The 12,826-nt window shown below is 51.0% G+C and overlaps 1 protein-coding gene and 1 pseudogene across 1 annotated transcript; both read left to right on the top strand.

The window, feature by feature from the left end:
• The first annotated feature begins 315 nt into the window (after positions 1 to 315).
• NUPR1 (nuclear protein 1, transcriptional regulator) lies at positions 316 to 1,664 on the top strand. Its single transcript, XM_075564695.1, has 3 exons — positions 316 to 503; positions 930 to 1,079; positions 1,344 to 1,664. The coding sequence occupies exons 1-2, from the start codon at positions 389 to 391 to the stop codon at positions 1,064 to 1,066; spliced, it is 252 nt and encodes an 83-aa protein (XP_075420810.1). The 5' UTR covers positions 316 to 388; the 3' UTR covers positions 1,067 to 1,079; positions 1,344 to 1,664.
• Positions 1,391 to 5,793, top strand: LOC142422911 (sequestosome-1 pseudogene; annotated as a pseudogene).
• The last annotated feature ends 7,033 nt before the right edge of the window (positions 5,794 to 12,826 follow it).

Raw genomic sequence — 12,826 nt, 5'->3', positions numbered from 1 at the left:
CAGGCCAGGTAGGGCCGCAGGTTCCTGTTGGCCAACCTCCCAAGGACTGTTTATGCCCAGGCCCTGTGACTTTTCACCTCCCCCCTTAAAGGGCAGGGATCGCCTCTGGAAAAATACCCGGCTGTGTGGCTCTGGCAGAAGGAGGGGCACGAGGTTGGGAGGTTGTGGGGAGGGAGGGGCTGGGATTCCAGGGACCAGCTCTCTCTGTTTACAGGGCCGGGTTCTGGGAAAGGGCCAGATTGCATCAGCGAGGGCCTGAGGGACTAGAGCCAAGACTGTGGGCTGAGTGGGAGGCTGTGGCCTTATAAAGTAGAGCAAGGGAACTGGGAGGGGAGAAGCCAGACACAAACAGAAGACGGAGAAGAGAGACGGCGAGACTAAGCCATACATGATGGCCGCCCTCCCCCAGGCAGCCAGCCCCAGCCAGGAGCCCCAAGGACCAGAGGACGAGGACTGTAGCCTGGATGAGTATGACCTCTACAACATGACCCCTTCCTACCTGGGTAAGGAAGGGACCTCTGCCGCCCCTCCCTGTGTGCTGACACCCTCCCCTCCACCTCCCCTGGAGACCTTCTCCCCATCTCTCACCCTGTTGCAGTCAACCTCTGCTCATGGCCTCTCATCATCCCATGCCCTCGGAGTCTGCCCTCTGACCTCCCATCCGCTGACCTCTGGCTTCCTCAGCCTGGGACCTCACACACAGGGGGTTGGGGGGGGGGATCTCTCATTTCACACAGAGAAGGAACTAAGTTGACAGGAGTTGTAATACCCCAGAGCCACAGGATGGGAAACCCCGGCCTCCCTAACCCAGCCTTAGCCCCTCTTCACCTACACCGCCTGCCCCGACCAAGGCTGGTCCTTGTGCCCCCCGCCCCCAACACCCCCACCCCAACCCCCCGTCCACCCCTGACTCCAGCCTTGGTGTCCAGGAGGAAGAGGCCGGAAAGGACGCACCAAGAAAGAAGCTGCTGCCAACACCAACCGCCCCAGCCCTGGTGGGCACGAAAGAAAGCTAGTGACCAAGCTTCAGAACACAGAGCAGAAAAAGAGAGGGCCCCGGCCCTGAGACGGAGCTGGAGGTAAGGAGTGTCCGCTGCCTCCGAAGGACAGGCCTGGGAGTGTGTCGTTTGGAAAAGAGGGGGAGATGTCTGTTGTCTTTGTTGTCTCAGCCTAGAAGAGCACTTCCCAACAGCCAGAACTGGAAAGGGAGACATAGACTAGTGGTGGACAAAGGCGGTGGGCGGGGAGAGGCCTGATACCCAGATTGGTTAGGATGTTCATGAAGTAAGTAAACAGGAGGGCAGAATTCAAAGCCAATTCTCTGTCTCTTTCTCTCTCCGCAGTTAAGGCCAGAAAACAGACAACCACACCAAGCATTGGAGATAGGACCATGGCGACAGAACCTCGGAGGAATGAGGACCTGGGAACCCGATACAGCCTGCTGTCCCCCTCCCTGTCCTCAGGACTTACCCTACCTGTTGGAGCCCCCTGGTCCCCCAAGGGGGCACCCCCAGCTCCCGCAAAGGGGCCAGAGGGAGAGTATGAGACAGGGAATAAGAGGAAGGTGGGCTAGGGAGGTACCACTCCCTCAACCAAAAAAAAGGAGAAGAGATAGATGCTGAAGAAACCAGGCGACAGTGACAATAAAAGGGCGCTGTGCCACAGCTGCTGTCCTGTCTGTGTTTGTACCCTGCCGTGGACTTGCAGGTGGGTGGCTGCCCGCACGTGTCTGTGTTTGTGTGAACTGACGAGCGCTCTTCTGCATGCTTGTCTTTGGGGCTGTTCTAGATTCTGGAGAGGTCCACTGGCCTGCTCGTGGGTTAGCTCTGCATGTGCCTTGGTGGCATCGTTCTGTGGTCTCTTCTTGGACATATGGAGACACCCTTTCTTAGCCGTGGTATCCAAAAGAATAAACATTTTCCCCCAAATGATAAGAATTGAGTTATGCGGATGCAAACCACCTTTTGAAGGAAGTGCTTATTTATTGGTGCCATCCATACGATGGAGGCGTGAGGCAATGCCCTAAGGAGGGACCATCCGTCTGTCCGTCCATCCATCTGTCCTTCCTGATGACTAGGTGTACAGAGCCTGGAGAACTGACTGGCCCAAAGTCACTCTGGGAGACATAGGCTTTATTATTTATGGGACACTTACTCACGGAGGAACAGCACTGTGACCTTGGGGAAGCCAGCAGGCTCAAGGCTTAGTCCCTTCTACTGTTTGGGGGAAAGAAAAAAGAAAAGGAAAAATCCCAAACCCTGCCATCAAATCGATGCCACCTCATAGCTTTAGGACAGGGTAGAACTGCCCCTTGAGTTTCTGAGACCGTAACTCTTTAAATCATTTTATTGGGGCTCATACAACTCTTATCACAATCCATGCATCCATTGTATCAAGCCCATATGTACATTTGTTGCCATCATCATTTTCAAAATATTTTCTTTCTACTTGAGCCCTTGGTATCAGCTTCTCATTCCCCCCCCCCCCGTCCCTCGCTCATGAACCCTTGATAACTTATATATTATTGTTTTTTCATGTCTTACACTGATGGATGTCCCCCTTCACCCACTTTTTTGTTGTCCATCCCCCTGGGAGGGGTTTATAGACAAGTTATTGTGATCAGTTCCCCCCTTCTCCCCCACACCTTCCCCTTCCCCTCTGCTACTCTCAATATTGGATTTGAGGGGTTTATCTGTCCTGGATTCCCTGTTTCCAGGTCTTATCTGTACCCGTGTACATGCTCTGGACTAGCTGGATTTGGGGTCATGATAGTGGAGGGAAGGAAGCATTAAAAAACGAGAGAAAAGTTGTATGTTTCATTGGCGCTATACTGCACCCTGACTGGCTTGTCTCCTCCCTATGACCCTTCTATAAGGGGATGTCCAATTGTCTACAGATGGGCTTTGGGTTTCTACTCTGCACTCCCCCTCATTCACAATGATATGATTTTTTTTTGTTCTGGGTCTTTGATGCCTGATACCTGATCCTATCAACACCTCATGATCACACAGGCTAGTATGCTTCGTCCATGTGGGCTTTGTTGCTTCTCAGCTAGATGGCCGTTTGCTTATCTTCAAGCCTTTAAGACTCCAGACACTGTATCTTTTGATAGCCGGTCACCATCAGCTTTCTTCACCACATTTGCTTATGCACCCGCTTTGTCTTCAGTGATCATGTCGGGAAAGTGAGCATCATGGAATGCCAGGTTAATAGAACAAAGTGTTCTTGCATTGAGGGAGTACTTGAGTAGAGGCCCAATGTCCATCTGCTACCTTAATACTAAACTTATAAATATATGTGCATAGATCTATTTCCCCATCCTCATATATAAATATATTTACATATGTACATTCCTTTTTTTAGACCTCTATAAATGCCCTTTGCCTCCTAGTTCCTTCCTCTATTTCCGTTTACTTTCCTCTTGTCCCACTATGATGCTCAGCCTTCATTTGAGTTTCAGTAATTCCTCTCAGTTACATTACCCTTGATCATGCCCTACCAGACTTCCTACACCCTCCTCACCACCAATTTGGATCACTTGTTCCCTTGTCCCTGGGTTTGTTGACACCACTTCTTTTCCCCCCACCTCCCCCTCTCCCATGTCCCCCAGAACCATCAGTCCTGTTGTTTTCTCCTCCAGATTGTTCATCCAACCTATCTTATTTAGATAGACTTGCAGGAGCAATAATATGCACAAAAACAAGACAGAGCAAAACAAAGCAACAAAACAAAACACAACAACAGCAACAATGACAAAAAGAAGAAAAGCCGAGTCCAGTTCGGTTCCGACTCACTGTGGCCATGGCTGCTATGGCATCGCTCATGGTCAAGCCTCCCTTCTGGGGAGGGAAGAAGGGGCCGCGAGATCAGCAGCTTCAATGCTAGCGAGGCCGCGGCTGGGCCGGGTCCTGGGAGCTGCGCTTAGCCGGTGGCCGCAGTGGCCCCCGGGCGCGGGCTGCGTCCCGGAGGCTTCCAGGCGTGCCGCCCAACGAGGATGGAGACTTGGTTGCCTTTTCCAGTGCTGAGGTGCTGACAGTGGCATTGTCCTGTGTGCAGATGACATCTTCCGTATTCACATGGAAGAGAAGAAGGAGTGCCCGCGGGAGCGCCGCCCCACGTGTGCGCAGGAGGTGCCTGCTAGCTTGGAGCGTCCCAGTGTGATCTGTGATGGTCGCAATGGGCCTGTAGCGGGGCGGGGCGGGGGGGGGGGGCACGTGCAGTGTCTGCCCGAACTATGACCTGTGGGCTGCCTGCGCGGGCGAGGGCATGCACAGCTAGCACACCAAGTTTGCCTCCTTCAGTGCAGGGCACCGTGGCTGGTAGCTGCTGGCTCCTGAAGCTGAAACATGGGCACTTAGGGTGGCAAGGCTGGGAAATGGGCCCACCAGTCCGACCCACATCTTCTGGTCCCTCAGATCATCCAAAGGTTAACTTTATGAAGAACGTAGGGGCAAGTGTGGCCACTGTGCTCAGCCACCTGGGCTTTGAAGGTGATATTGATGTGGAACTCCGAGGGAAAGGAAGCCGCCTGAAGTCAGTCTCTGCAGACCTTCTATCACAGGGATGGGCAACTCTCAGCCAAGCAGCTGCTCCTCCTGAAGGCAGTGTGGGGAGTGGAACCCAGGCTCTGGCAGAGCAAATGCAGAAGATCCCTTGGAGCCAGTGGGGCAACCTGGGGCAAGCCTGCTCCCCAGACCCTGGGAGGGACAGAGCAGATGGAGTCTGATATAACTGTTTAGGAGGAGAGGACGACTGGACTCATTGGTCTTCAAAAGAAGCGGACCCATCTACGGGTGAGCTCCGTCTCTGCAGGTGACAGAATCAGAAGGGCCAAGCTCTCTGAACCCTTCCCAGGATGGCCCCACAGGGCTGAAGGAAGCGGCACTGGACCCACCTCTGCCACCTGAAGCAGACCCTGGCTGATCAAGGCCCTCTCCCAGATGCTGTCCAGGGGTTTCTGGAGGAAGGTGGATGGCTCACCAGGCTCCTGTGGACCAAGACTTACGACGTCGGAGCTCCTCTGGACACCATCCGGTATTGGAAGCACGCACCGCCCTTGTGACAATGTTGCTCCCCTCATCTGTACCCCTCACTTGCCTCGTAGTTCTGGTAAGATAGAGAAGCAAATCCTGGGAAAGGCCAGTTTCTCTGCATTCTTCCAGAATCTGGGGGTGGGGATGCAGGGAGCCATTTAGGGCAGAAGCAGCAATGGGGGGGGGGTGTCCAAAGTTTGTGTCTATTTGAGGACTTGAGCTGTTGTTGATTGATGTTGATTGAGAAATGAAACCAGCATGCCCTTGTCCTTACCCAGGGGACCCTTACAGCGTGTTCTTGCCCCTCTGCCCCTGAGTCATACCAGCAGTCAAGAATATAGCCGGCCTAACAACCTTCTGCTTTTGCTTAAGTGACTGACCGTATGCTGACATGTACTTGACCATCCGCTAGAAACCTGATTCATTCTATTTAAATAGAGTGCTGTTACCATTTCATCAGGAAGCAGCGGAGGGCTGTCCCATAGCAGGTCTGGGACGGAATGGGGAGAGGGCAGGACAGCCGGATGCCTTGTCTTCGGTGCTTGCAGACTAACGCAGTGGGGCTGCTGGGAGCTGGTTGAAGGGGGAATCCGAGAGGTTGGTCTTCATTAACTGCTGCTTCCTCATCCCTAACCCAGACAGCGCTCTCCTTTCCTAATGGATCTGTTGACTCTGAAGTACAATCATCCCTTTGTAGCCTTGATGTTTATAAGCAACCTATCATTAAAATGCTGTTAAGTTAAAAAAAAAAAAAAGAAGAAACGCCTATAAATAGTTCAAAGTCTGTTTGTTGACCTTTAGGAGTGTTTTCCAGTGGAGTCTGATGGGGTGCCACACCCTGGCCCCACCAGCTATTTTTGGTACTCCCTGGAACTTCTTTGCTCTGCTCCCCTTGCTGTTCTGTTGCAGGCCCTCAGATCAGGCACAATTCCCGCACTGTCTCCAGTGTTGTCCCCTGTAGGGCTATGGGTCAGTGAGGGACATCCTGTCCCATGGTGGGCCATCCCTATGGTCCTCTTTGTGCATTGGCTGCTCTGAGCAGGAATATCATCCTCAAGGCTTGATGGGCCAGGATGTGCTCCACTCTCTCTTCCTCCCCCTTCATTTGCTCCTGTGGGCTCTGATCAGACAGGTTCCTTTCCCTGAGCTGCAGCTTCAATGCTGTCCTTTGAAGTGAATTCTTCTGGGGGGAGAGGGAGGTGTCCATGGAGTTGGGATTGGGGCCAGCCAGCCCCAAAACCTTTGCTCCATCCCCAGCCTCTGTTTGGAGGAGGCAACTCTTTCCCCAGGTGTACTTTGAGTACTTTCCCGCTGGAGGAACTCTTTAGCTTCCAGCATCGTAACAAGGTGGACATCACCACAGTACGACAGACTGACAAGTGAATGGTGCACAAGGCAGGACAGAACACGATTTTCCCCTAAGCATACACCCATGGAGACGTTCTCCTGGGCGAAAATAAGAATTCAATTGTGCTGGGAATCCCCAGGTGCTCTGAACTCATTGCTTTGCCAGCCTTGAAAGACAGCTTCCACCTTGCGGTGCACACTAGCTGCTCCAACGCCCACACCACATCTGGATCGCATCCTGTGGGAAAGGAAGGGAAGAGGCCAGGTGGTTCACCCCGCTATCCCTTCTGAAAGGCAGAACCAAAAAGTGGCACAACCCACATCTCCTCAGCCTTCAGTCACATGGACCCACCCAGCCACAAAGAGACCAGGAAGGGAAGTGTCTATGTAGCTGTTAGTCGAAACGTGGATGAGGGCAGGATCTGACTATTAAAAGACGCCGGAGCGAATGAGTCTCGGCAAACACTAGCAAGAAGCATTGCCCACGGGTGGAGTCGACACAAGTGGGGGATGATGACTCATCAGCCAGCCCCTTTTTCCTCTTCTCCCGTCCCTCTTCCTAGCCTGCAGAACTGGAAGCCAAATGTTCTTTGAGACCCAAGAGTATCAAGAGCAGAACGGGCTGTGCACTAGAGCAGTTACAGACACACAGTGGACTCACACCCACTGAGACCTTTGGGGCTCTCTTGTCCAGCCATCTCCTCAGTCCAGCATGATCACAGTTATACAGGAAAGGGGCACTGCAGGGCATCTAGTTCAACCCCAAGGATGCCTGGTGACATAATGGGTTGGTTATGTATTGGGCTGCTAACTGCAAGGTCAGCCGTCCAAACCCACCAGCCACTCCTCGGGAGAACGAGGAGGATTTCCTAAGGATGTGCAGCTTCAGAAACCCACCAGGGGGACAGTCCTCCTCTGCCCTGTAGGGGGCGTTACGTGTGGAGATCGGCCCAGTGGCAGTGAGTTTGAGTGTTAGTTTGGAGGCCAGTCCCATCCTGCGTGATCACGTCTTCTACACTTGATCTTAGCCAAAAGGCCGAGAAGCGATGTGATCACATCTTCTTAGTCGTTTATCATTCAACAAACAAACTCACTGCCGTGGAATCATCGGTGCTGACTCATGCCCCCTGGTGGGATTCTGAGACGGTCACTGTTTGTGGGAGCAGCAAGCCCCATCTTCTGACCTCGGAGCTGCTGGTGGTTTCTGACTGCTGACCATGGGGTAGCAGCCCCACACTGAATCACTACCCCACCAGGGCTCCCTTGTTTGTCACTGGAGATGAGGGGCTCACTCTCTTTGAAGGCTGTCTCGTTCTCCGAAGAATACCTCAATGGGGACTGAAACCTGGCTCATGATGTCCCTCTACCAGGCACTGACCTTGCTTCTGTTGTTCCCGTACTTTCTGTCTGACATACCTTTCATCTCCCCCATCCCCCAAGGCTCCGCTCAAGGGCCACTTTCTGTTCTAAGTTTTCCCCAACAATGCCCTGCACACACACATCATCATCATCATCATCTCCTGGGGCAGGATCCGATGCAGTTCCTTCTACTTTCCCCTTGATTGCTTCTTCCCACAAGTAATTCTTGATTTTTTTAAACTTCATTTTATTTGAACCTTACCAGAGCCTGGCTCGGCGTAGTGGTTCTGCAGTTCGAGACTACCAGCTGCTCCTCGGGAGAAAGACAGAGCTTTCTACTCCCATAAAGAGTGACAGTCTCAGAAACCCAGAGCGGCGGGGCCTCTAGGAGCCGGCATCCCCTGGCCGGCCGTGAGTCTGGTTTGGGTTTGAAAGACTGGCTCAAAGCACCAACTGCAAAGAGGGGCCAAGGGGACCCTGGTGTCCTTGGGATCCGTCTTGACAGCCCCTGCCAGCGCTGGCGCACAGGAGGCCAATGACAGGAGCAACGCACATCACTATCTTCTCGCCCAGTGTCAGAAAATCACACGAACAGGTCTGGAATGGGGTTCCTACTCTGCTTTATCGGCCTTACTCCAGTGACTACTGACAACAGCCCCCCCGTTAGCATTGCCAGGTGCCATCCAGTTGGGTCCGGCTCGTAGCAAGCCTGTGTACAACAGGACAAAACACCCTCAGAGCCATTGTCAGGTTCAAGCCCATCATGGCCGCCCCTGTGTCGATCCCTCTTGCCCAGGGCCTTCCTGCTTTACAGGGACCCTCTTCTTTGACGGCCTCTTTTGGCCATGGGACGCCTTTCAATCCCCTGCACCAGCACCGCCGGATAGCCAACAGGACACACAATTTTAGTTTCTTTTGCAGATCAGAAAACTGAAATTCAGAGAAGTTAAGTAACTTGCTTGCTCGAAGTCATACCCCTGGAATTCTGAACCCCGGTCCGTCTGATCTCCAGTGGCTGGGTTTTTACCTTTTTGCTGCGTGTCTGGGGAAAAAAAAGCACCATCTATCACAGAGGGAAATTCCAGCTTCTAGTTAACTTCTGGTCAATTACTCCTTCTGAGTCTCAGTTTCCTAGTTTGTCAAATGGGAAGCTTAGCTTCCCCTCCCTCTTCTTCAAAGGAAAGCCGGGCTGGGAAATGCGCTTGGCTGAACTTAGCCACTCCCTGGTTCCTGGGTCCTTGGCCGATGCCAGCAGGTCTCACACGGCTCCTTTCTGGAGGCCTCCACCTGGTCTTCCCAGACCTCCACCTTCCCTAAGTCCACCCCTGGCTGAGAAGACTTTAAGGGACTGCTCCTGTGGCCTTAAGACAATGTTTGCATCACAGAACCTGTATCGCAACTGCCACCAAGTGGATTCCAACTCAGAGTGACCTGACAGGACAGACTGGAAAAGCCCCCTAGATTAAATACTTATGGTGGCAGACAGCCTCAACTTTCCATATCCCATCTTGCAGTCCTTTCAACTGCACCGTTCAACGCGATCCCATGCATCAGCTGGTGAATTTGAACCCCTGACCTTTTGGTATACATATATAGGAACCCAATATACAACAGAACAAATCACTGCCCAGTCCTGCAGCATCTTCACACTTAACTTGGAGCCTGTTGTGGAAGCTATTGTAGTCACCCAGCTTGTCTAGGGCCTTCTTCTGTTTTTCCAAGCACAACGTCCTTCCCCAGGGATTGGTCTCTCCTGATAACATGTCCCAAGTGCCTGAGTCCTCAAAGTAACGGGCCGACTTGTCAACCCTTTGAAGGGGCGTTTGGCAGCAGATCTGTCCAAGGCAATACTTCATTTGATCTCTTAACTGCTGCTTCCACGAGCACTGGACTGGGAGTTCAAGCTTTTCTCTGTTTCTCGTGATGTTGTTTAGGGGTCCAATGGTAAGGATTTTAGTTTTCATTTTTCTTTCTTTATATTGGGATGTAATCACTACTGAAGGCTGAAGTCCACCTTGCTTTCAACAAACGAGGTTGCATCATCTGAATGTCACAGGTTCATAATAAACCTTCCCCCACTCTTTTTTTTTTCTTAAGCAAAAGGGAAGAAATTTATTGGAGCCCATACGGGAAACCCTAGAGGGGCCCAGCATACCCTACTGTGTAGGCATGCCCAGCAAAGGGTCATACCATTCACTGTACCCCCATGTCCCGGAGGGACTCCCCTTGAGCTGAGCCCCACAGCCCTGGGACTGGCTGGGGGTGGGGACAACCTTCCTCCACTCTTGATGACACATTCGTCTTCAGGTAGCCCAGATTCTCAGGTGATTTGCTCAGCATATGTGCTGAGTAAGTATGGTTAGAAGATACAACCCTGACCCACATTCCTGTTGTTTTAAACCACTCAGGATTCCCCTGTTCTCTTCATGTACAAATTCCATATTAGCACAATGAAGTGTTCTAGAATTCTCTTTCTTCTCAGTGTTATTCAAAGTTTGATATTATCCACACAGTCAAATGCCTTGGCATAATCAATAAAACACAGATAAACATCTTTCTGATAGCCTTTGCTTTCAGACAAGATCCATCTGACATCAGCAATGAGATCCCTTGTGCCACATCCTCTTCTGAATCCAGTTTGAATTTCAGGTAGCCCTCTGCTCTGGCTGTTGTTGAATTACCTTGAGCAAACTTTTACTTGCATGTGATATTGATGACATTTTTTGATAATGTCTGCACTTTGTAGAATGACCTTTCTTTGGCATCGGTGCAAATATGGATCTCTTCCAATCAGTTGGCCTAGCAGGTGTTTTCCAAATTTTTGGCACGGACGAGTGAGTACTTTCAGTGCCTCCTCAGTTTGTGGAAGCATTTCAATTGGAATTCATCAATCCCTGGAGTCTATTTTTGGCGAATGCCTTCAGCACTATTGATTCCTGATCATACTGCTACCTCATCAAATGGTTGCTGTTGGCCAGTTATTTGGGGTCCGATCGTCACTCTAGCTATCCCTTCCACCATCTGTTGATACCTTTTGCATCATTCAACAACGTCCCCCATGGAATCCTTCAATATTGCAACTTGAGGCTTGCCTCTTTTTTTTCGATTTGAGATATGCTGAGTGTGTTCTTCCTTTTTGGCTTTCTAACTAACTCCAACTCCAGGTCTTTTCCTAGTTCCTTATAGTACTTGGCTTTGTCTCCTCGAGCTGCCCTTTGAGGTATTTTGTTTGGCCCCTCACTTCATCGTTCATCCTATGTGTTTACATCTCCATGTCCGCGAGCAGGTTTCGGAGCGTCTCCTGGCATGCACTCTGATGGCGCCTTTCCTGCTCGCTGTTTTCATGACCTCTTGCTTTCTTCCTGTGCGCTGGTCTTGATGTCCTCCCACAGTTCGTCAGGCCTTCCTTCAGTGATGTCCAGATGGTCAGGTCTGTTCTTGAGGTATTCTCAAAACTCAGGTGGGATATAGTTAAGAATATCAACATGGTGCTGGTACAGCCTACTGAAAGCACATGGTCTGCCAGGAGAACAAACGAATCTGGGTTGGAAGAAATACAGCCAGAATGCTCCTTGGAAGCAAGAATGGCGAGGCTTAGTCTCCTGTACTTTAGATGACTTATTCGGAGAGATCGGTCCCTGGAGAAGGACCATGCTTGGTAAAGTGCAAGACGCTCAACGAGATGGATGGACACAGTGGCTGCAACAATGGGCTCAAACATAACCATTGTGAGGACGGCGTAGGAGTGGACAGTGTTTCTTTCATTTTGTTGGGAGCAGGGTCACTATGAGACAGAATCACCTTGAGGACACTTAACGACATACTAATCAAGGGCATATTTTGGCTCTGGTGGATTTGTTTTCATCTTTTTCAACTTGAACTTCACTAACTCACTGACATAGAATCCTTTCTGATTCATAGTGACCTTACAGGGCAGGGTGGAACCGTCCCTGTGGGTTTCCAAGACTAACTCTTTACAAGGACAGAAATCCCTTTCTGACCCCACAGCCCATCTAGGGTCCTTTGATACGACTGGCCAGTCGAGAAGCACCTTCTTTTCGATGCTGGCTCCCTGAGCATCCTCGGCCATCAGGAATGACCCAGTCACTATCCGGACCAGGAAGTTCATGACCACCAGACTACTTCAATGAAAACAAGTGGTCATGGATGTCCTGCGCCCCGGGAGAACGACGGCGCCATGACAGAAATTCATAAAAAACGGGCCAACGTGTACAGCACACAGCCGGTTGTCTTTTCTGTGTTTGGATTTAGAACCCATTTTGGTGGTGGCAAGACGACGGGCTTCCGCATGAGGGACCATTCCTTGGATTCTGCAAGGAAAAATGACCCTAAAGTCAGCCTTGCAAGACACGGCCTCTGTGAGAAGAACGAGGCCTCCAGCAAACTGCGCGAGGAAGCCAAGAACAGGACGAGGGAAGGCGGGGCTGCGAAGGCCATCGTTGGCTCTGGAGAAAAGTGGGCTGGAGATGGGATCCCAGAAAGAATAAAGCTACTACAGTGACTTGAGCTGCAAGGATTATGTGCGGTTTTTTCACCAGAATTTAATAAACTATAAAATCTTATAAGAAAGATGGAAAGAAAGCCCTTTCTCTTGCCGAGCGGCTAATGGCTTCAACCCAAGGTGCAACCACTGCACCCCAAGGACTGACATGTGAGCAAACTGATGGTCTGTTCCACAGTCAGCCACCGGCCTCGTTTTGCATTTTTTTTTTTTTGGCTTTTTCCAAACTATGCATTGTGGGTTAGGAGGGGCTTACAGGTCAGACCATCATTTTGGGGATTCAACAACTTATCAAATTCCCAATGTTGCCTTCTTTTTATTTATTTTTGCCCATCTCTCTCTCATTGGACATAATCTTCCCCTTCCCTCATGTGAACACCCGTCTGCCTCTAGCCTATTACTTCCCTTGACCACACACACACACACACACACACACACACACACACAGAGGTAACCATCCAAGTCTGTCTCTGAGGGTATGAAAACATTTTCCTTTTTTTTAAAGTAAATAACAGTGGTCCCGTACAAGGTTGTCCTTTCGCGATTGACTAATTTCACTGAGGAT

The sequence above is a fragment of the Tenrec ecaudatus genome, chromosome 12, assembly GCF_050624435.1.
Source record: "Tenrec ecaudatus isolate mTenEca1 chromosome 12, mTenEca1.hap1, whole genome shotgun sequence".
Taxonomy (NCBI): domain Eukaryota; kingdom Metazoa; phylum Chordata; class Mammalia; order Afrosoricida; family Tenrecidae; genus Tenrec; species Tenrec ecaudatus.
This window is presented reverse-complemented; position numbering and strand designations above follow the sequence as displayed.

What these genes read in the sequence shown, in the direction of transcription:
- NUPR1 (XM_075564695.1), top strand. Translation starts at nt 389, where the DNA reads ATGATGGCCGCCCTCCCCCAGGCAGCCAGCCCCAGCCAGGAGCCCCAA. An exon ending in CATGACCCCTTCCTACCTGG is followed by an intron (nt 504 to 929) that starts GTAAGGAAGGGA and finishes CTTGGTGTCCAG; the next exon opens with GAGGAAGAGGCCGGAAAGGA.